Genomic DNA, 20,263 nt, shown 5'->3' on the forward strand with positions numbered 1-20,263 from the left:
CACGTGGGTTATTTCATAATCAACAATAGTGAGTTAAAATGTGCATTCCGTTTAATTCAACTTAATGACAAATACCCAATACTTTGTGTGTTAAAAGACTCGTACATAAAATAAACTCACAATTTTCGATGTATTTTGTGATGTATTTTCGATGATAAAAGTGAATTTTATTAGCCCAAGTGGACAAGAAATTAAGTCTTCCCTTTAAAATATGCTGGGTTGGTTTTATCCCAGGACTTAGCCTGGTAGGAGCTGTACAGTTTCCATTCTGTGTTTCCACCAATCCTCTCTTTCTGATTGCCTTCCCTGGGCTTTCCGTGGGGGCCGGAGTCCCCTCTGCCCCATGGTGGGCCTGCAGGGCAGCCCAACAGCCCGGTGTCCCCTTGTCCAAGGAGGCCACGGTGGCGGAAAGGCCTTCTGAGACAGGCGTCCGTGTGCACGGCCCTGTGTCCAGCAGGGACTCAGCCACAGAGAGAAAAAGGCTTTTCCAAGTGAAACCAAGTTGGCTGTGAGCGACCACTGCATCTTTGTACGGTTTTCTTTTTGAAATCTGTGTCTTAGTGTGGATATGGGCCTCCCAGGGGGCTCAGTGGTAAAGAATCTGCCTGCAGTGCAAGAAACTGGGTTTGATCCCTGGGTCAGGAAGATCCCCTGGAGGCAGAAAGGACAACCTGCCCTAGTGTTCTAGCCTGGAGAATCCTGGGGACAGAGGAGCCTGGCGGGCTACAGTCCATGGGGTTGCAAATAGTTGGGACACGACTGAGCACACACACACATATTAGTGTGTGTGTGAATCTCAAACTCCCAAGTCATCCCTCCCTGCCAGCCTTTCCCCTCTGGTGACTGTGAGTCGGTTGTTCTGTAACTGAGTTCATCTGATTCATTTTTAAGATTCCACATAGAAGCGATCTCATCCGATGCATGTCTTTCTCTGACTTTGTGCTTCGTGTGACCACCTGTAGCTGACGTAGAGCGCAGGGAACTACATTTGATGTCCTGGGATAAATTAATGGAATTCAAAGGAAAACTTTTCATTCTTGGGGAAAATGAAAGTGGTGAGCTCCTGGCATTTCCTCTCGTATGCTTTCTGAAAATAAAGTGTGGGTTTCAGCTGCGTGGGGTGCAGCGTGAGCTGCTGGTGCCTCCTTGCGGTCTGAGGAACGTGGGTGATGCAAGTATTTCAACGGGGAGTTGAAATATGTTCTCAACCACGGCTCTGCATCCCCCGTCAGAGTGAACAAGGCTGACTCGTCTCTGGAAACTAGTGACATATTTTATTGGTATCACAACTATAGAATCATTATAAAATCACACAAAGTGGCAACATTGTGCAGGAAATAGTCATTGCTTAAGAAAATAATTTAATTTTCAGCACTCTACAGAAGCTCCGCTCAGCTGCTACACACGTGTCTTCCGGCGATGCTCTGACTGTGCACGAACGCGGGGTCCACCGAGGCCACCCTCGCAGCCATGAAGGAGTGGATGCAGTGCAGGACCGCCGTCAGATCCTGAAACTCCAGCTCCTGCCGGAAAAGCGCAAGGCGCTCACACACTCGGAGCGTGAGAGCCGCACAGTGCAGAGCACTCACGTCCTGTGTTCTCAGGACCACTAGCGACTGACTCGAGAACGAACACTCACCAAGCGAGAAAGGCCGCTGTCAACACGGACACGCGGGTTTTCTGGGGGGTTTTGTGCATGGACATCCTGACTGATGGGTTCAATTCCCAATTTCTGGTGACTAACATGGGTTGGCACACAGGTGCTCTGTGTGGAACCCCTGAGTCCATCTATGCTGGGTCCTCAGCCTCCACAAAGCCTGCAGGAGCTCACGGCGGCCCCTGCCCGATGTCACAGCAGGGCTCACCGTCACAATTTAGGAGAAGGAATCTGGCTTCACCTGCACGTGTGTGAATATATGTGCACAAATGTGCCCCTCTGCATGTGCGCATGTGTCTGTGTATATTGTGCCTGTGTGCACACGTGCACTGTGTTGCATGCATCTATGCACATGCATGCATGTGCATACGCGGGCGTATGTGTGTCTGCTGCTTCTGCAGGTCAGGCAGCTCCCTGCATGAGCATCAGGTTCAGCCCCTGCTCTAACCCTGCCACCCTGGCAGTCTCCTCTGCAATTCATTTATCCTAAGGACCTAGATTTTTATTAAACTCCTTTAACATTTCACTGTGGCTGAAATACTGAGTTTAAATATGATCTGCAGCTTGATCTAATTACCAGCCTCCGAATGTTTTAATACCTTGATCTTTTCCTTAATTAGGTAAAACTCTCAGGAAGCCGGGTGGGTCTGCACTGAGCTGTCAGACAACAAAGAACGAGGTCCCTGAACTTGAGGAAACACTCCTCTCACGAGCCTCACTCTCAGGAACGCCGCGTCTCTCACACTTTCAATAAACGCATGAGTGTGAACGTTGCCTGCGCAGCCTCTGTGAACCTCCTCTGGTGGAAATCACACTCCTTCACGGAGCCCATGTTCCCCTCTTACTGCACAGAAGGCAGATGTTTGTCAGAAACTGTCCTGAGACTTCTGATGAGCGGCGGCCGTCCTGGGCTCTTCGCTTTCCCTGAGTGTAATCTAATGGCCCGACGCCGGAGGGGGGATTCTAAAGTCTACTGTCATTTAAGAGAAGGGTTCCCACTCAGCTGTAGCACTTCACATTCTGTTGTTATTCAGTCGCTCAGCCCTGTCTGACTCTTTGTGACCCCACAGCACGCCAGGCCTCCCTGTCCATCACCAACTCCCGGAGTTTACTCAAACTCATGTCCATCGAGCTGGTGATGCCATCCATCCATCTCATCCTCTGTCGTCCCCTTCTCCTCCTGCCCTCAATCTTTCCCAGCATCAGGGTCTTTTCAAATGAGTCAGCTCTTCGCACCAAGTGGCCAAAGTATTGGAGTTTCGGCTTCAGCATCAGTCCTTCCAATGAACACCCAGGAGTGATCCCCTTTAGGATGGACTGGTTGGATCTCCCTGCAGTCCAAGGGACTCTCAAGAGTCTTCTCCAACACCACAGTTCAGAAGTGCCAATTTTTTGGCGCTCAACCTTCTTATGGTTCAAATCTCATATTTGTATAGCACTACTGGAAAAACCACAGCTTTGATTATACAGACATTTGTTGACAAAGTGATGTCTTTGCTTTTCAATATGATATCTAGGTTTGACACAGCTTTTCTTCCAAGGAGCAAGCACCTTTTAATTTCAAGGCTACAGTCACCGTCCACAGTGAATACAAACTGTGTTTCAAAGGAAGCCTTAACCACTGTCCTTCCCAAAGAATTCAACGTGGAGGCTGAACAAAGCTATACTTGCAAGAGATGACTGTTAAATAAATGTATGAATACCTGGAGTAAATGAATATGCTCTATAATTTTCCTCTGAAAATGCCCCAAACAAATACAATTAAAAGTGACACTCAGCAGGAATAACCGTGCACAGAACACTTTCCTGTGTCTTGTTCTCAGGGAACTCAGATCAGGGCACAACCACTTTCCAGTTCTCATAATATGAAGGCTCACACGTGTGGGGTGGAGACGGGCCTGCCAGGGGTCAGGCGCGGGTCTTCCACTCGAGGGCTCTGTGACCCGGGCGGGGTTGTGCTCCGAGCCGCTCTGACGATGAACTGGCAGAGTTCAGAAAATTCCCCGAGTGGCTCCCCGTGTGGGCAGCTGTGGCAACGTGGGACAGGCCCGTGCTGCCGGGCAGAGGCAGCAGGGGTCCCCCGCACACCCTCAGCAGCCTGCGTCCAGCACCAGAGGCGGTGGAGATGGGAGCGTGCAGTGCCCAGCCAGCTCCGGGTCTCTTCCACCTAGCCTCAGGGTGGCCGAGGCTGGGGTCCCCAGGCCGGATGATGCTGGGTTCTGACCTGGATGCGGGTGGGTGCACCTCCCCTGTCTCCACATAACTTGTAAGTTATGTCCAGATCCTTTGAATTTACAGAGCAGTGTGTCCTCAATATCACAGACAAGTCATCACATAATGCAGTTTGTACAACTCTTCCCTTAAATATTGACTTCTCCTATATGTTTAAGCATTGATTTCCTGCTAATAGTTACTAAGAAACTTGTGCTTTTCGATGGAATCAAGTAATGGGTTTCAATAACTACAGTTTCAGGATATTAAAGCCTCTAACAGGAGACACACCCTGAGTTCCCATGACACCCTGGCTGACTCTGAGGAGGGTTCACACTTGCATTCTGGTGATTCCACAGGCCAGGAGAATGGCAGGTCCAGCCCTGGACACCTGGCTCACTCAGGCGAGGTTGCACCATGGATGAGTCCCTACCTTCATCTCGATCTGCTTGGTGTCCAGACTCTGAAACAGCAGCTTCACCCGAGCTTTCCCGTCGTCGGAAGATCCCTTCAGCTGGGAGAACTTAAACCTCCAGAGCACACCCTGTAAAGGAAGGTGGTCCTTAGTGCTTTAGATAAAGGAGCGCGTTCATTCAGTTAACATCAGTCAGTGCTGTTAAATAACCTCAGTAAATGCAGATGCTGCCGGGTTACCTGTGTACACTGATGCCTGCTGGGGTACACTGATGCCTGCTGTGTACACTGATGCCTGCTGGGTCACCCGTGTACACTGATGCCTGCTGGGTCACCCGTGTACACTGACGCCTGCTGGGTCACCCGTGTACACTGACGCCTGCTGGGTCACCCGTGTACACTGAAGCCTGCTGGGTCACCCGTGTACACTGAAGCCTGCTGGGTCACCCGTGTACACTGATGCCTGCTGGGTCCCCGTGTACAATGATGCCTGCTTGGTCACCCATGCCACTGATGCCTGCTGGGTCACCCGTGTACACTGATGCCTGCTGGGTCACCCATGCCACTGATGCCTGCTGGGTCACCCGTGTACACTGATGCCTGCTGGGTCACCCGTGTACACTGATGCCTGCTGGGTCACCCATGTCACTGATGCCTGCTCGGTCACCCATGCCACTGATGCCTGCTGGGTCACCCATGTACACTGATGCCTGCTCGGTCACCCATGCCACTGATGCCTGCTGGGTCACCCGTGTACACTGATGCCTGCTCGGTCACCCATGCCACTGATGCCTGCTGGGTCACCCGTGTACACTGATGCCTGCTGGATCACCCCTCCAACAAGACGAAGTTCAAGTCACTCAGTGCTGGCTTCTCTTGAACCCTGCTGAATAATATGGATGATATTACCTTTGAATACTATTGCAAAGACTGCTTACTATTAGCTAAGGTACTATAGAGATGATGTGTATTCTATAAATGCTTACTCCTTTAATGGGAAAAAAAAGGCTGTTGCAAATAAAGACTTCATGACTTTCTTTTATAAAAGGTAAGTAAAAGTCAATCAGTTGTGTCCAACTCTTTGTGACCCCATGGACTATATACAGTCCCTGGAATTCTCTAGGCTAGAATACTGGAGTGGGTAGCCTTTCACTTCTCCAGGGTATCTTCCCAACCCAGAGATTGAACCCAGTTCTCCCACACTGCAGGCGGATTCTTTACCAGCTGAGCCACCAAGGAAGCCCAAGAATACTGGAGTGGATAGCCTGTCTGTTTAGCGGATCTGTCTGACCCAGGAATTGAACCAGGGTCTCCTGCATTGCAGGCAGATTCTTTACCAACTGAGCTATGAGGAAAGCCTTTAAAGAAGGTAGTCTTTAATTATAGGCCCTTTATGATAACAAATCTTTACCTTCCCAGAAAAAACCTGAATAGAGAACAGTAATTTTTCAGCAAGCTATAAGCTGCACTGTATTAAAGGCAGTTATTTTGAAATAATGAGCATATTCTTCTCTGAGGATCACAAAGGCCGAGAGGCTGGGAGCTGGGGAGGACTGCAGAGGCGCCCTTGTTCCCTCTGCCCTTGGCCGTCTGTTCACGCTGCACCGGCCTTGAGGCCCTTGCGCACCTTCCTTTCGTGTTGGATCTTGTAGCCAAATGGTCTCTGCATCTCATAGCCGAGTGCCACCATGTATGCTCCTCCTCGATGCCGGGGAACTCGGGACCCCAGGGGTCTCAGGGGACAGCGACTCCAGCACGTCCATTTCCATGATGGGGAAGTGGGGTCCAGGCTCCCCTGCCCCCCAACTTGGGCACCAAGGCCCTTTCGGGTGGGAATCACTGGACCCACCCAGAACGAGGACATTCAGAAATCTCTTCCATCACTGCTACGGTAGCAGGTTCTGGAAGGGCTGCTGGTCCGTTGCGATGAGCCAGAGAAACCAGCCACAGCATCAGCAGCTCGGCCAGGAGGGCCCAGGGCAGTGATGAGATCGGGGGGAGCACTCAGGCGCCCCCTCCCAGGCAGCTCCCACCCCCAGCACATCGCCCAGCCAGGAGGGCCGGGGCAGTGATGAGATTCGGGGGGCAGCTCTCAGGCACCCCCTCCCAGGCAGCTCCCACCTCCCGCCTGGCCTTGTCCTCAGAGGGCTGCGAAAGACGGCTGTGATTTCAGCCTCTAAGATTTCATGAAAACAGTCCAAATCTCACTCACTTTTAAATCTGCCCACACCCAGCTGTCCTACCAGGAACCTGTGACCGTAAGGGCCTGTGTCCAGAGGAGACGGAGGAACCCGATACCGTGGTTTTGCCAGATTTTCCACAAAATAAGCAAGACCCAAACTGCTCTGAGAACGTTACTTGGTGTTGGGTCAGATTCAACTATGAAGAGGAAAAGCTCAGCAGTGGTAACTTTCTAGGAACCACCTACAGCATTATAACCTACATAGAATCATAAATGACTGCTGAAACAGTACAGACAAGACCATGCAAAACTCCCCGCTTATCATTTAAAGGCTCCACGACGGTCCTTAAAGAGAAGTCCTTGCTATTTGTTGGGCACGGACGTTAAGACCACACTGAATCGCTCATCAGCCCCGCCCGGCTCTGGACCTGTAAGGTGCTGGGATCCTGAGCTCTCCGAGAGCGGGTCACCACGAAGGAGCCGGCGCAGAGGACACGGCTGTTAGGGCGGTGGTGCGCAGACGCGGACGGGCGCGGCAGCCCTGAAATGTAACGCACGCTCCGCCCACCCGCACCGCCCCTGCCTGCGCGGCACCTACCTTGGTCTTGCTGTCGAAACAGGTGAAGCCGAGAGCAAAGTCCACCGTGAAGCACAGCGTGGCTCCTTGCCAGCTGCATGGGTACGTTTTGGACTAGAAAAAAGGATCGATTGTGAGAAAACATCTTTTTAAAATGGTGCTTAATCTTAATTGGGTAGCTACAATATCCTCTGGAGGAGGAAATGGTAGCCCACTCCAGTATCCTTGCCTGGAAAATCTCAGGGACAGAGGAGCCTGGTGGGCTGCAGTCCGTGGGGTCGCCAAGAGTCGGGCACCGCTGAGCGATGGACACTTACACTTACTTACACTATTCTTCCCCATCAGAACCTGCTTTTAGAAAACCAAAGCGCACGGAGGTCCCTGGGCCACGGCTCTCACGCAGCGCCTCCCGAGCTGGCCCACCAGCAGGCGCAGAGTCAGCAGAGGTGCTGGTCTCAGCAGAGCGGAGCCCGACGGCGTCCTCCAGAAACACGCTAACCCCAGATCACAACTCCCTGTGATGCCACCCAGCAGTATCCCCGTCACACAAATAAGCGTGCACACTTTGCTCCTACAAGCTGCCTTGGGACAGGCCAGCCTGCAAGTGCGTCCCCAGACACGAGACCCAGCTGCTCTCGGGAGACGTTCCGAGGGGTCTGACCCAGAACAAGAGCAAAGGACAGAAGCAGCAGAGACTCCACCAAGCTCCGCGCCCGGGGCTGCGGGAGGGAGACTGCTGTGTGGGCGGGCGGGGTGACCCTGACAGGCTCGGGGTTTTTGAGGATCAGGCGATCGGTGCACACAGCTCCTAGCAGTGCCGGCTGAGTGTGAGCACCAGAGGCACGGTCGGTGCTCCCGTGGCTGCTATTCTGTCAAATTCTCAGCTAAGCGCACGGATCCTGGCACAGTGGTGGTGATGCCAGGCGTGCCAGACCCATGAGGCAGGAGCCAAGGGTGAGCCCCCCAGCCCCTGGGGGGACTGTGCCTTCCCCCTGTTCTGTTTCAGGAGACAGTTCCTCCAGTCGCGACAGTTCCGGGCTACATTTCCTGTGTCCTTACATAACACCTTTGGGGAATTGGGTCAACACCGAGGGATACTTTAGCCAACTTGCTGAGGAGGACGCTCCCTATGAAAAGATAAGGTAAGTTTCCCCAGGCAAGCTTCTGCCCTTGTGGGGAAACAGCTCCTGGAAGACGATGCTCCCGGGGGCAGGGACCAGCAGTCCAGCAGTGTGCCCACCGCAGTCAGCCCTGTCTGCACAAAGGCACCCATACGCGCGCATGGGGCCCCGCTGGAGCGCACAGCTCCGGTGTCCAGGGGGCTGGGTGCTGCTGGAGCCTCGGGACGTCTCCAAGATTGGGAAAAGTACCCGGCTCACCTGGGACACACAGACACAGAGAAGTAGGCGAATGAGGGAACGAAGGAACATTTCCCCAGTGACGGGGTACGATGAACCCAAGAAGAACCAAGCAAAGTGCAGATAAGAAATCTACCTAACAGAGTTCAAGGTAATGACCCGAAAGATGCTGAGAGAACTTGGGGAGGAGAATGAACACAGTAAGAAGTCTAACAGAGTCAGAAAATAAAAAGATGAATCAAAGAGCGCTGAAAAATTAGAAATGCACTAGGAGGAATCAAGAGTAGACTAGATGATACACAGGAGCAGAGCAGGACGCTGGACGACAGAGCAGTGGGAATCACCCACGCCGAACAGAAAAGAAGAATTTTAAAATGAGGACAGCTTAAGAGAGCTCTGGGACAACTTCAAGGTTATTATTTTTCACATCATAAGGTCTCAGGAGGGGACTGCTCCATCCACACACAGCTCGATCTGTGGGATTTACCTTCTGTACCGAGGAGGGAGAAACAACCCAAATATTCGAGCTGTGTTATGCTCCTCACTGGGTCAGTGAGTTTGAGGAAGGGCCATCAAGTGCCTGAAGAAATGCCAAGCGTCCAGTGACGTCTCAGTAAACCTGGGTGATGAGCAGACTCCAGGGACCCAGCCGTGCCCTCAGTGGGGGGCTTCCCTTGGCTGGCATCCAGGCCCCTACCTCACACTGGACAGAAACGCTGGGTTGAACGAGATGAAAACTCCCCACCTCGCTTCCCTCCATGACCTTCCACAGCGGCTCCCGACGCGCTGGGCCCGGGGCCCTGGGCAGAGTCCTCCCGGCTTCTGCAGATGCGTGCTTCCCAGAACGACCGCCACGTCCGCTCTGATTCAGGTTGCTCAGAGACGAGCGGGCCGCTTACCCCTGTCCTCTGCACGGCTCGGAAGGTGGCTCTCTGGAAGGACAGCTCCCAAGCAGCCAGCTCGTTGCCCAGCTCCACACTGAACACGTGGCCCCCACCGTGGCCCACGAGGACACTGAAGCAGAAGGGCCCGTGGTCCCCGCCGTCGGGATCCTGGAGTCCCAGGGAGAGGCTGGCTTGCGCGCAGCAGTCGTCTGGGAGCCAGAGCTGAAATGGATGGGGGTGACGCCGGTTAGAGGGGGATGGCCCCCAGGACCCGCCCGGGACGTGCTCCACAGGGACCCCCTGCAGCAGGGGACCCCCTGCAGCAGAAGCCCCCCGACACCGCTGCGGCAGAGACGAGCCTGTAAGGTAACTTCCGTGCGTCAGCTGTGTCCCACTCCCTACACGCTGGAAGCGCCTTTCACCCGCATTATCAGCGACCACAGTCTGTTTCTACGTTTAGCTTCCAGGACAAAGATGAAAGTTATGAAGTGTTTATGCTGAAGTTTATCCCCAAGCCAGCAAATGCTGAATTCAATGAGGCTCCCCAGCTGCGCCCCCGGCCGTGACCTCAGACGGGGACGCCCAGAAACCACACAGGAAATAGGACATCAGGTTGTGAGCCAAGAAGAGCAAGCCTTCGGTCACGGACCTGACTTCTCAGAAACTGTCCACGGCTACCAACCTTGAGTGTCAGGACTGCCCACCAAAGAAGGAAGGACTCCCAGCGAGTGTTTGTGTGGGGGAAACTGCGGCCGTGTTCTTTCCTACGCTGGGTGTGGTTTAGGGGGCTGTGCATTTCAATAGAATAAAAACAGGCTTTGGGGCCAGACCGACAGCACCTGGGACCTTCCCGGCCGACTGTCAGCTGTTGACCTTGAGATTTTACTTCTCCCTGAGTCTCCCACTTGAACCGCAAGTCTTGGGCTCATTAAGCGACGTCGGGAATGAGGCTGCGGCTCCTGCATCCTCACCACGCGGCTCACGTTCTGCTTACACCAAGCACGCCGGCCGTCAGGCAGGGTTGAGGGGGCACAGACTGAGCTTGCACGTCTAACATGCAGGGAACGGGCTCCTGAGTGCATCAGCGACCACACAAGCCAGCATCATGCTTCCATCCACCCACCCCGAGGCGCCCCCTGCCCCAGACCCTGTGAAGAGAGACCACCTAATGTTCACTCTTCGGAAAACAAAACGCAAAGACTGTTTTAAAAAATTACATGACTAGAGAAGGAAATGGCAACCCACTCCAGTCTCGCCTGGGAAATCCCATGGACGGAGAAGCCTGGTGGACGACAGTCTGTGGGGTCGCTATGGCACCAACGCCACTGTCTTCTGTCTCTCCAGCACTTCTATTTGTGCTACGGTCATTTTATTGTTTGAGTTGGATGTTGCATTTGTGCAAAGCCCTTGTTTGGATTGTTTAAAAGTGAAAAATACCAAACAGTTGTCAAAAGAAAAATTAATCTGTGATCCCAATTTGAAGATAATCTGAAAAATTAGTACATTCATCATGTAAAGTGAAATATGTCTGACCGCCTTAAAAAAATTACCTGGGTCTTTCCTGCTTCTACTTATTTGAAAATATGATAGCAGCAATATAGGAAATTTAAAAGACAGATAATTCCATTATGACTGCCTTTTGTCATCCTTTGTCTTTATAGTCCCTCCAGGCAATGTATCCAGATTCCAGATCACTGGTGGCTCAGAGGGTAAAGCGTCTGCCTGCGATGAGGGAGACCCAGGTTCGATCCCTGGGTGGGGAAGATCCCCTGGAGAAGGAAATGGCAACCCACTCCAGCATTCTTGCCTGAAAAATTCCGTGGATGGAGGAGCCTGGTAGGCTACATACAGTCCATGGGTGGCAAACAGTTGGGTACAACTGAGCGACTTCACTTTCTTTCTTTCTTTCATACCTCTTTGTACACATAATTCTGTAAGTGTGTAATGTGGTTTTAATGGAGTACGTAAAATGCGCGATCACATTGAAACTTTATTTCTCAGTGGTTTTTGAATGACTCATCCGACTTTCACTGATTTAAAAGCACCACTGTGTATCTCCACGGGCGCAGCTATCTGACGCCTGTGGCTTTCTCGTGTAGACTCAGTTCCTACGCCTGAGTTCGTCTGATGGAGCAGTCAAGTGCGTGTGAGTCTTCATCTGAATGGACAAGCCTCGGCTCTATGTGCAAGAACAAAGAGAAGCATTAAAAACAGCCTTTGCCCAACCCAAGAAATCCCTGGGAAGGATGCTTAAGGGGTTCGCAGATGTGACTACTTCCTGAAACTAAATCTGTTGAGCCCCACAAAGAATGCTGAGACACTGATGCTGAGAAATGAGTGAGGTTACTGACATGCACAGCTTCGCCCCAGGTATCTCCCGGGGCCCGTTTGGAGACCACAGGCTCAGTTCTCCTGAACTGCAGTGTCTCATTATGACCAAAGACTGGGAGCGACTTTCAAACCTAAGGTCCCCAAGCTGCTGTGGAGATTGAGTAACTGGGCCCCCACTCCTTTCCCACGGCCTCAACAGCTGCCGTGGCCCCGTGCCGACTGCCCACCACCTCCCCGGGTCTGCCACCCTCGAGAGCCTTCTGAGTCCTCTCTCTGCCCCTTGGAGACGGAGATCTTATTAAAGCCGCCGCCAGCTCTACGGAGCCCCCCATGCCCCTGGAGGGTGAAGGCCCAGGACGTCACCCTGTCCTCCAAGCTCTGCACATGGGACTCTCCCTCCGAGGGGTCCAACCAAACTGCAAAACTATCTCCACCCACGGAGACACCAGAGAGGTCCTCTCCTTTTGTTGGGGGTGGGGGGTCGGGGGCTGCAGGCGGGGCCCACCAGGCCCACGCTCGCCTCCTCACCCAGCTCAGGGGCCCCCGATTATTCCAGGGGAGCTGAGGTCAGTCTCTGCCCACACTGAACATCGTCCTTGTCCAACTTGGATGGGTACGGTTCTTCCAACGGGACCTGAGGAGTCACACTGCCATTATTCACATGGGTCCAGTGAGCGGCAGGTGGAGAACAGGTCCCAGAGGGAAGCTAGAGCGCTTCCTGCAAGGCCAGTGCTGCCGACAAGTGAGACAAACCAGCACTCACAGGTGGGATTTCCAGGGCGAAGGGCTGCTCACATTTTGATAGATCCCTCCTCCCACCGGTACCAACCTTCCCATCTTTGACACTCTAGGCGGCAAACATACCACTTCATGATTTTCACTTGCATTTCTTTTCTTATTTCTGTTTAAAAATGTTTTATTATTGGAGTAAGGTTGATTTAGGGCTTCAGTGGTAAAGGTGGTAAAGAATAGGCTCAGTGGTAAAGAATTCCCCTGCTAATGGAGGAGATGTGGGTTCCATCCCTGGGTTGGGAAGACCCGCTGGAGGAGGAAATGGCAGCCCACTCCAGTACTTTTGCCTGGAAATTCCATGGACAGAGGAGCCTGGCTGGCTACAGTCCACGCGGTCACAAGACAGTCAGGTACACTGAGAAGGCACACACACACACACACACACACTCCACACACACAGACACACAGATACACACACACACCCCATACACACACCACACACACACACACACACACTCCACACACACACAGACACACACACACCAAAAACACACACACACTCCACACACACACCACACACACCACACACACACACACAGACACACACAGATACACACCACACACACGCACAGACACACACTGACACACACCACTCACACACACAGATACACACACCACACACATAGACACCCCATACACACACCACACACACACTCCACACACACAGACACACAGACACACACACACACAGACACACAGACACACACACACACCAAAAACACACACACACTCCACACACACACACCACACAGACACACACACACACCAAAAACACACACACACTCCACACACACACCACACAGACACACACCACACACACAGACACACACACACCCCCCACACACACAGACACACACACACACACCACACACACAGACACACACACACACCACACACACACACAGACACACACACACCACACACACACACAGATACACACACAGAGATACACACACACACACACCACACACACACCACACACACAGACATACACCACACACAAGGGTGATTTACAATGCTGTATTAGTTTCAGGCACACAGCAAAGTGATGCAGTTATACATAAGTGTGTGGGCGCTCAGTTGCAAAGTTGTGTCTGACTCTTTGTGACCTCATGGACTGCAGCACTCCAGGCTTCCCTGTCCTCCACTGTTTCCTGGAGTTTGCTCAAATTCATGTCTACTGAGCTGGCTATGCTACCTAACCACCTCATCCTTTGCCTCCCCTTTCTCCTTTCAGCTTCAGTCTTTCCCAGCATCAGGGTCTTTCTCAATGAGTTAGCTCTTCCCATCAGGTGGCCAAAGTATTGGAGCTTCAGTTTCAGCACCAGTCCTTCCAATGAACATTCAAGGTTGATTTATACATGTATCTATTATCTTTCAGATCATTTTCCCATTCAGGTTGTTATAGATTATGAAGCAGAGTTCCCTCTGCTACCCAATATGTCCTTGTGGGTTATCAGAATGCAAATAGTCCACATTCTTTGCCCCAGAAATTCAGCCTCTATACATTTTTCTTGGTTATACTTGCACACATATAAAATGATTTATTACATTGTTTGTAATTTCAGAAAAGGGAACAAATTAAATATCCCTTGATAAGGGCTTGGTGAAATAAAGTATGATATATTCATGGAATTAAATACTAGTCAGTGGTATTAAAGAGGGATCACCTCTTTGTGTATATTGAAGATCCGCAAGTTACACTGCAGAGCAAAAAGTGACGTGAGGGTTAGTGCGTATGCTTCCATCTGCAGAGGGAAGAAAGAATCGTGTATGGAAAGTAAAACAGGATTCCGCTACGCTTCAGGCCAAGGGAGCCTGGGCCCCCCGCCTCCAGAGCGGCTTCTGGAAGTTACTCCCTAGTCTGTGCTTCAGAGCCTCAGCCTCAGACGAACACGATGAGGATTCCCTCCTGGGGGGTGTGGGGGCAGGACTAACTCAGGAGGGAGACGGAGCACCCAGCAGAGCTCCAGGACCGGTGCTCACAAAGGGAAGACCCCGGTATCAAGGGCCTTTGCCAAACAGGTGAGTAACTAGTTGCACTGAGAAATGCAGACGGGATATTCTCATGCGGGGAGGGGATATTCACACAGGAGGTGTCTCACTGCTGAGCAGTGCTTTCACTACCCACTATGTGGGGGCTGTTTATAATTTCAGTCACAACTGCAATCAAGTCTGATTGATTCAATTTTCTCATCTCTTTCATGGTGAGTGTGAAATACAGACACATAACTTTAAGAACTAGAAAAAGGAATTTATGGAGAGGAGAAAGTGTTGCAGAAACACACCACCACAACCACAAAATTTGATTTCTGGACTATATATTAACGACTATACTTTGAATGATTATGAAAATAAACCATTAAAAAATTATAAAGTACTAGTTCTTAAAATAATCATTTATCTCAATTTTTGAAAGGTGAATTAAATATCATAATTTTAAATTCATATGTTCAACATCAAGGATTAAAGTCACAAGAGAAAGTGGGAGATTTTGTAAGATCACTATTTAAAGACTTCTAATAGGACATCCACAACTTTCAGTCTCCTTTTTAAAAATGTCAAATGCTGTGCATTTATTATTGTTGTTGCTATTATTTGCCCTGAATTGAGTTTAACACTTTTGCTGTAATCATCCTCTTGGCTAACTGCCTGATTTCAGTTACTTCACAGCATATTTACTGATTAAACATTTTCTCAATCTTTCTGAAAAAATATGCTGGATAAAATAGAAGAGGCTCTATAGTTTATTAATGAAGCTCACATATAAAATATGATGGTTTTGGAGACATTCCAATACCAAATACATGTCTTAGATGTATGTTGTGCTAAGTCACTTCAGTCATGTCCAACTCTTTGAGATCCATGGATGGTAGCCCGCCAGGCTCCTCTGTCCATGGGGTTCTCCAGGCAGGAACACTGGGGTGGGTTGTCATGCCTCCTCCAGGGGATCTTCCCGACCCGGGGATCGAACCTGCGTCTCTTCCGTCTCCTGCACTAGCAGGCGGGTCCTGTGACACTAGCGCCCCCTGGAAGCTCTCTTAAGTGTACGGTGGGGGTGGTTTAGTCGCTCAGTGTGGCCCCAGGGACTGCAGCCCGCCAGGCTCCTCTGTCCATGGGGTTCTCCAGGAAAGAATCCTGGAGTGGGTTGCCATTTCCTTCTCCACTCTTAGGTGTATGGAAAGCCATACAAACAAGTCGTAAACATAAAAAGGCCAGAATGAAACAATGCGGAGCCTACATAAAATGAAGACTTGGGAGCGCCTCTCTGCCACTCTTTGCGGAGTTTTGATGAGTGATGGCGGGACGAGCCTGTACATGCTCATGTCATCTGACTGTTTTGACACAGGGAAATCTCTCTCTCCCTTTTCAAGCACAAAGGGACGGCTGTTACCATGGACACATCTGGTGTGCAAAGGATGCTTAAACTTACCTTGTGAACCTTAAACAGAACCTCACAGAGGTGATAGGTTTTTTCTGCTTGCACCCAATCCAATGTGCTCACCTGTAAGAAACATAAGACAGACACGTGAATCTTACGTGTTTTCACCCAAAATACGGGGAGACGTGTGAGGTGACGGAGGTGTTAATTACCCCGCTTGTGGGACTCGCTGGACAAGATACACGGACATCAAACGGTCACACTGTACACTTTACACGTATTACACTTTTCTTAATTGTACCTCAATAACACTGGAAAAAGGGTTTTAAAGTATACATGAAATAGATAAATGTTTTCAGGATGAGAATTTAAACATTTATAACAATAAAGTCAGTCAATGTGTCTTTTCCTTAATTAAGCCTTAAGCAGGAGCAGGACAGCTGGCAAACTGGACTAGACGCCGTGGTGGACTCCGACGAGTAGCTGTGTGTTCCCGCCCTTGGAGTCTTGGCATGAGGTTCGAATATGCTTACACACATTATTGATTCTAGAACCTGGTGATGGAGGAACTTACCTATTACACAGTTGGGCATCACTTAAGGAATTCTTTTTGGATGCTTTTACCTTAAGTAAAGGACCAACTTTGGGTTAAATTTAAGAATCTAGGGGGTATTGAGTCTCCCAGGGGCACACCTCCTCACTCACCCTGCTTCGGTCCTGACCTGTCTGCTAGGCCCTGCTCTCTTGGGTCTGCAGTGGCCACCTGTGGTTGGAGGTGTCTCTTCTATCCAACTTTTCTTGCTGACAGTCAGCCTCCTCTCCCCCGCACCTGGGAAAGACCCCCCTCCACGCCCGGCTCCTGTGGTACTGGCAGGCGTAGGCTCAGCCCGGGGGGCGGTGCATCTCCCCCTCTGGGCCACAGAGACCGTTTCAAGGAGAACAAGTCCCGTCAGGGATGCGCCTGAGGCTGAGAAGAGGCTCCGGCTTCTGGTGGAACCGTTTCTTCCCTGGACTTGAAGAGAAGCGCTTCCGCCCTGAGAGCCTCTGGAAGCTGTGTGGGGACCCCGTGGCGGCGGTCACTGATGTCCCTGTGATGGTCATCAGCTGGGACACGCCCACTGAGCCAGGACGATGAGAGGGGGGCGGGGCCTGAACTCCACTAGCCGCTCACTTTTCTGCAAACCTCACAAGGTCTATTCATCAATTCCTGAAAGCAGGGCTCTTCCTTGCCCTCTGTCTTGACAATGTTCTATTTTATCTGAGCACATCTCACCTGAAACAGAGTTGAAACTGTAGATGCTCAGATGTAATATCCTGGAATATTTAAATATTATTGTGGAACACTTACCTACCCACAGAAGTGACAAAGAATAATATTCTATACTGGGTACATAACTGTCTAATATGCCTTCAGCTTACACATCTTCTCTTAATTTATTTCTTTCCAGGTAAATATTTTTTAAGTGATACATTTCCCTACTTGACAACCGTTACTTCCGATTTTTCTTGCATATTCATAGCCAAGTGCCACGTAATGTGTGTTAACGCTGTAAGATGCTGTAAAATTGGTTTCGTAAGTGCTGTTTAACACATTCTAATGGTGTTTGAAAACACAGCAGTTGAAACATTATTTTTCAGGTTCCAACTTGCAAACAGAAATAAATACTCACTTTAAGGAAGGAAGGTCAAGTACATGAGAAGGCTGGGAAAATCCAGCTTCTCCCGCATTGACCAGCCCTCGGTTATGACCTGGGCGGCCCACCCTCGCTGCTGGCTGCGTCCTCTCGTGGGTACCTGGGCCCAGGGAACCCACGGTTGCTCCCGCCCCAGGCTGCCCCTTCCTTCCAGCCTTTCTCCCCATTTCCCCCCAATTCCTTCAGCGTCTCCCTCCTCTCATCTCGGAGGAGCTCAGAAACCAGCCTTGACAACAGGACTTTCTCTTTCATGGTTCCCACAGAATCTCCGGGCCTTTTGAAAGTTCATTGCAACATCTGACACAGTGTGGTAGACACCCGGCTCCAGGCGAGTGGCCGGGCAGCCTTGGCAATGCCCCGCGCCCCGTGGACAGATGGGGGCGGGGGGACCGGACTGAGTCCCAGATCACATCCTGGGTGCCTCTGGGGCTCCGCTTTCCCGGAGGAATTTATTTGTTCTCCTCCCAACCCCCACTCCGCCCCGCAAGACAGCTGTCCTGTCATCCCAGCCCGGAGAAGCCAGGGGACCCCGAGCCCCTCCCGTGTGGTCCACCCCTCTGCGGACGCAGAGCCCAGCAGCGGGGCCAGGATACCGGTAAGATGCTGCGAGTCATCGATAGTCCCCTCACCAGCACGACCTCATTCCTCACGTCAGCACACAGGAGACAGATAAATATAGCGTTAAGAGCTTCACATACGGTTGCTTTAGATTTGGGCAAAGCAGAAATCATTACTGGCAATTTGCCTCTAGCTCCAGGATACAATATCCAAGGTCAGACAGAACATATGTGGATTTACATATGTGTAAATAAATACTCACTGGCCATACTTTGTGTATTGCTTTTACAGTGAGAAGTTGCCGAGTACTAAGCGTAAAATTTCATCTGTTAAATGCAAATGCTCTGGAGTTTCAGACACATTTTAAGTATATAAATCAAGCCTTAGTGTTCTGTTTGATCCTATGAGGTATTCAGCTAGCATTTGTGACTTTTTCATACAACTGAGGAAACCTCTGAGCAGAGGGTTGGTTGAGGTGTCTGTGTTCCCTCAGCCCGGAAGTGGAAGGATTCCGTTTACAGTCCAAAGCTTCCAGTCGTCAACTTACAACTTTTCCTTTCCCCTAAGGCCGTTTTCTCTAACATTTTGCTGAGTAAATATTTCCATTGTCTCATTAAATCTTTCAGCCTTCAATTTATTTTATTTTTTTTTCAGCCCCCATTTTAAAATATGCTTTCGTTATTTCGGATAGTCTGTGAAAATTATTTAAACATTTCACTTTAAACCAGCATAATGCCACTATGTAGGAGAAACGTTTAAATTTTCTTTTCCTATTCATAAAGTTGCTGTGTTTCTGGTTCCGCAGGTAAGCGGCTGAGCGTCAGCACGCCTGTGTGAGCAGCAGCGCAGGCCCGAACGGACGGGAGCGTCACCAATGTTCTTAGAGCCAAAGAGACGGACCGGCTGGGCCCGACGCCGGCCCCAAGATACACGTGGATTGAGAGCAGGGGGTGGAGAAAAGACTCCCCTGATCAGAAGGAAGCAGAGGGGGTATCCCTTTCCTACAGAACACATGTTACAATAAGGGGGTTATCAGGCACAAAGAAGGTTATTACGGAAGGATTAACAGTCAGTTCTCAAAGCAGACGTAACCATCCTTAACATGGCTGCACCTAACAGAGCCTCAGGCCACGAGGCAGGTACTCATGGCTGGTCATGGGAGCGGAGCTCAGAGCTTCCCCCCGGGGACCAGGAACCAGCCGGGTGCCCCACTCACCACGCGTCTCACCCTCCAACGTCGGCGCACACTGGGCACTCACGCCCGCTGCGGGAGGTGGCACGGCTTTGCTAGATGGTGGGCAGGGTCAGGATGGATCCGGACTTCCGGCTCCCAGCAGCCACCAGCCCCGCACTGAATTCATGCAAACCTTAATGTACTGGTTAGAGCCGGAACAGCTGACCTCGGTCCAGAGGCAGCCAGGGCTTGGAGAGAGGACCAGACTTGCCGCGTTGCCCTTTTCACCTCTGGGGTCAGCTGAGCATCTGTACCCCCTGAATCCAGAGTCAGGAGCGGGGGCGTCTGTGAAAAGACGCGGTGTACCTGCTGCTACTAAACTACCTGTGACGTAGAAGTTTTAAAACTAAAAAATAATAGAGGGCAAATCTAGTTTTACTCTCAGACATCTAGACAATAATGCATGTTTCAGTGATAAGCAAGGTTTTCTTCAATGAGCTTTTTCTTGGGGAATAATTTTAGAGGATGAGATGATAAGGTTACAACACCGACTCAAAAGACTTGAGTCTGAGCAAACTCTGGGAGATGGTGAAAGACAGGTGAGCCTGGCGGGCTGCAGTCCATGGGGCCATAGAGAGTCGGACTTCGTCAAAAGCCACCTAAGAAAAGGGAGGAGCAGACGTAAAAGCTGCTTCCAGTTCTAGGGAGGCCAGGGGAGAGGGAGGGGGACCCTACCCCCAGGGTGCAGAGAGACTAGACGGCCCCTCGGCCAGACCCCTGCTCAGAGCAGAGCGCTGAGCGGATCTCAAGCTTCTGAGCACAGTATTCAAGTGGCAGCAGCTGGCGCCAGGCGAACACACCCCAGCGGCTGAGGTCAGCAATCGATTTCGTATGATGTGACGTTTGTGCCACGGATCGATGCCAAGAAAATTTGCCATGGGATTTCAGAACAAACAAGCAGAGCCTGGTGTTAACAGAAATGACACTGTCCAGCCGGAGATCCTGGAGGACCCTGTGACCCCCGGTTAGAATTTCTGTCCGTGAAACTG

At 51.0% G+C, this 20,263-nt stretch overlaps 1 protein-coding gene across 4 annotated transcripts in view; it reads right to left on the bottom strand.

The window, feature by feature from the left end:
* Positions 1-1,260: 1,260 nt before the first annotated feature.
* SNTG2 (syntrophin gamma 2) overlaps positions 1,261-20,263 on the bottom strand; it is a 113,358-nt gene continuing 94,355 nt past the window's right edge. For all 4 annotated transcript variants that reach the window (XM_043453827.1, XM_043453826.1, XM_043453825.1 and 1 more), the window contains 5 exons: positions 15,840-15,911; positions 9,299-9,505; positions 7,063-7,155; positions 4,302-4,412; positions 1,261-1,523 (listed from right to left, as the gene is read on the bottom strand). In XM_043453827.1, coding sequence (XP_043309762.1) covers positions 1,392-1,523; positions 4,302-4,412; positions 7,063-7,155; positions 9,299-9,505; positions 15,840-15,911 — 615 coding nt within the window. In that variant the 3' untranslated portion in view covers positions 1,261-1,391. The remainder of the gene's footprint in view (positions 1,524-4,301; positions 4,413-7,062; positions 7,156-9,298; positions 9,506-15,839; positions 15,912-20,263) is intronic.

This window comes from Cervus canadensis, chromosome 30 (assembly GCF_019320065.1).
Source record: "Cervus canadensis isolate Bull #8, Minnesota chromosome 30, ASM1932006v1, whole genome shotgun sequence".
NCBI lineage: Eukaryota > Metazoa > Chordata > Mammalia > Artiodactyla > Cervidae > Cervus > Cervus canadensis.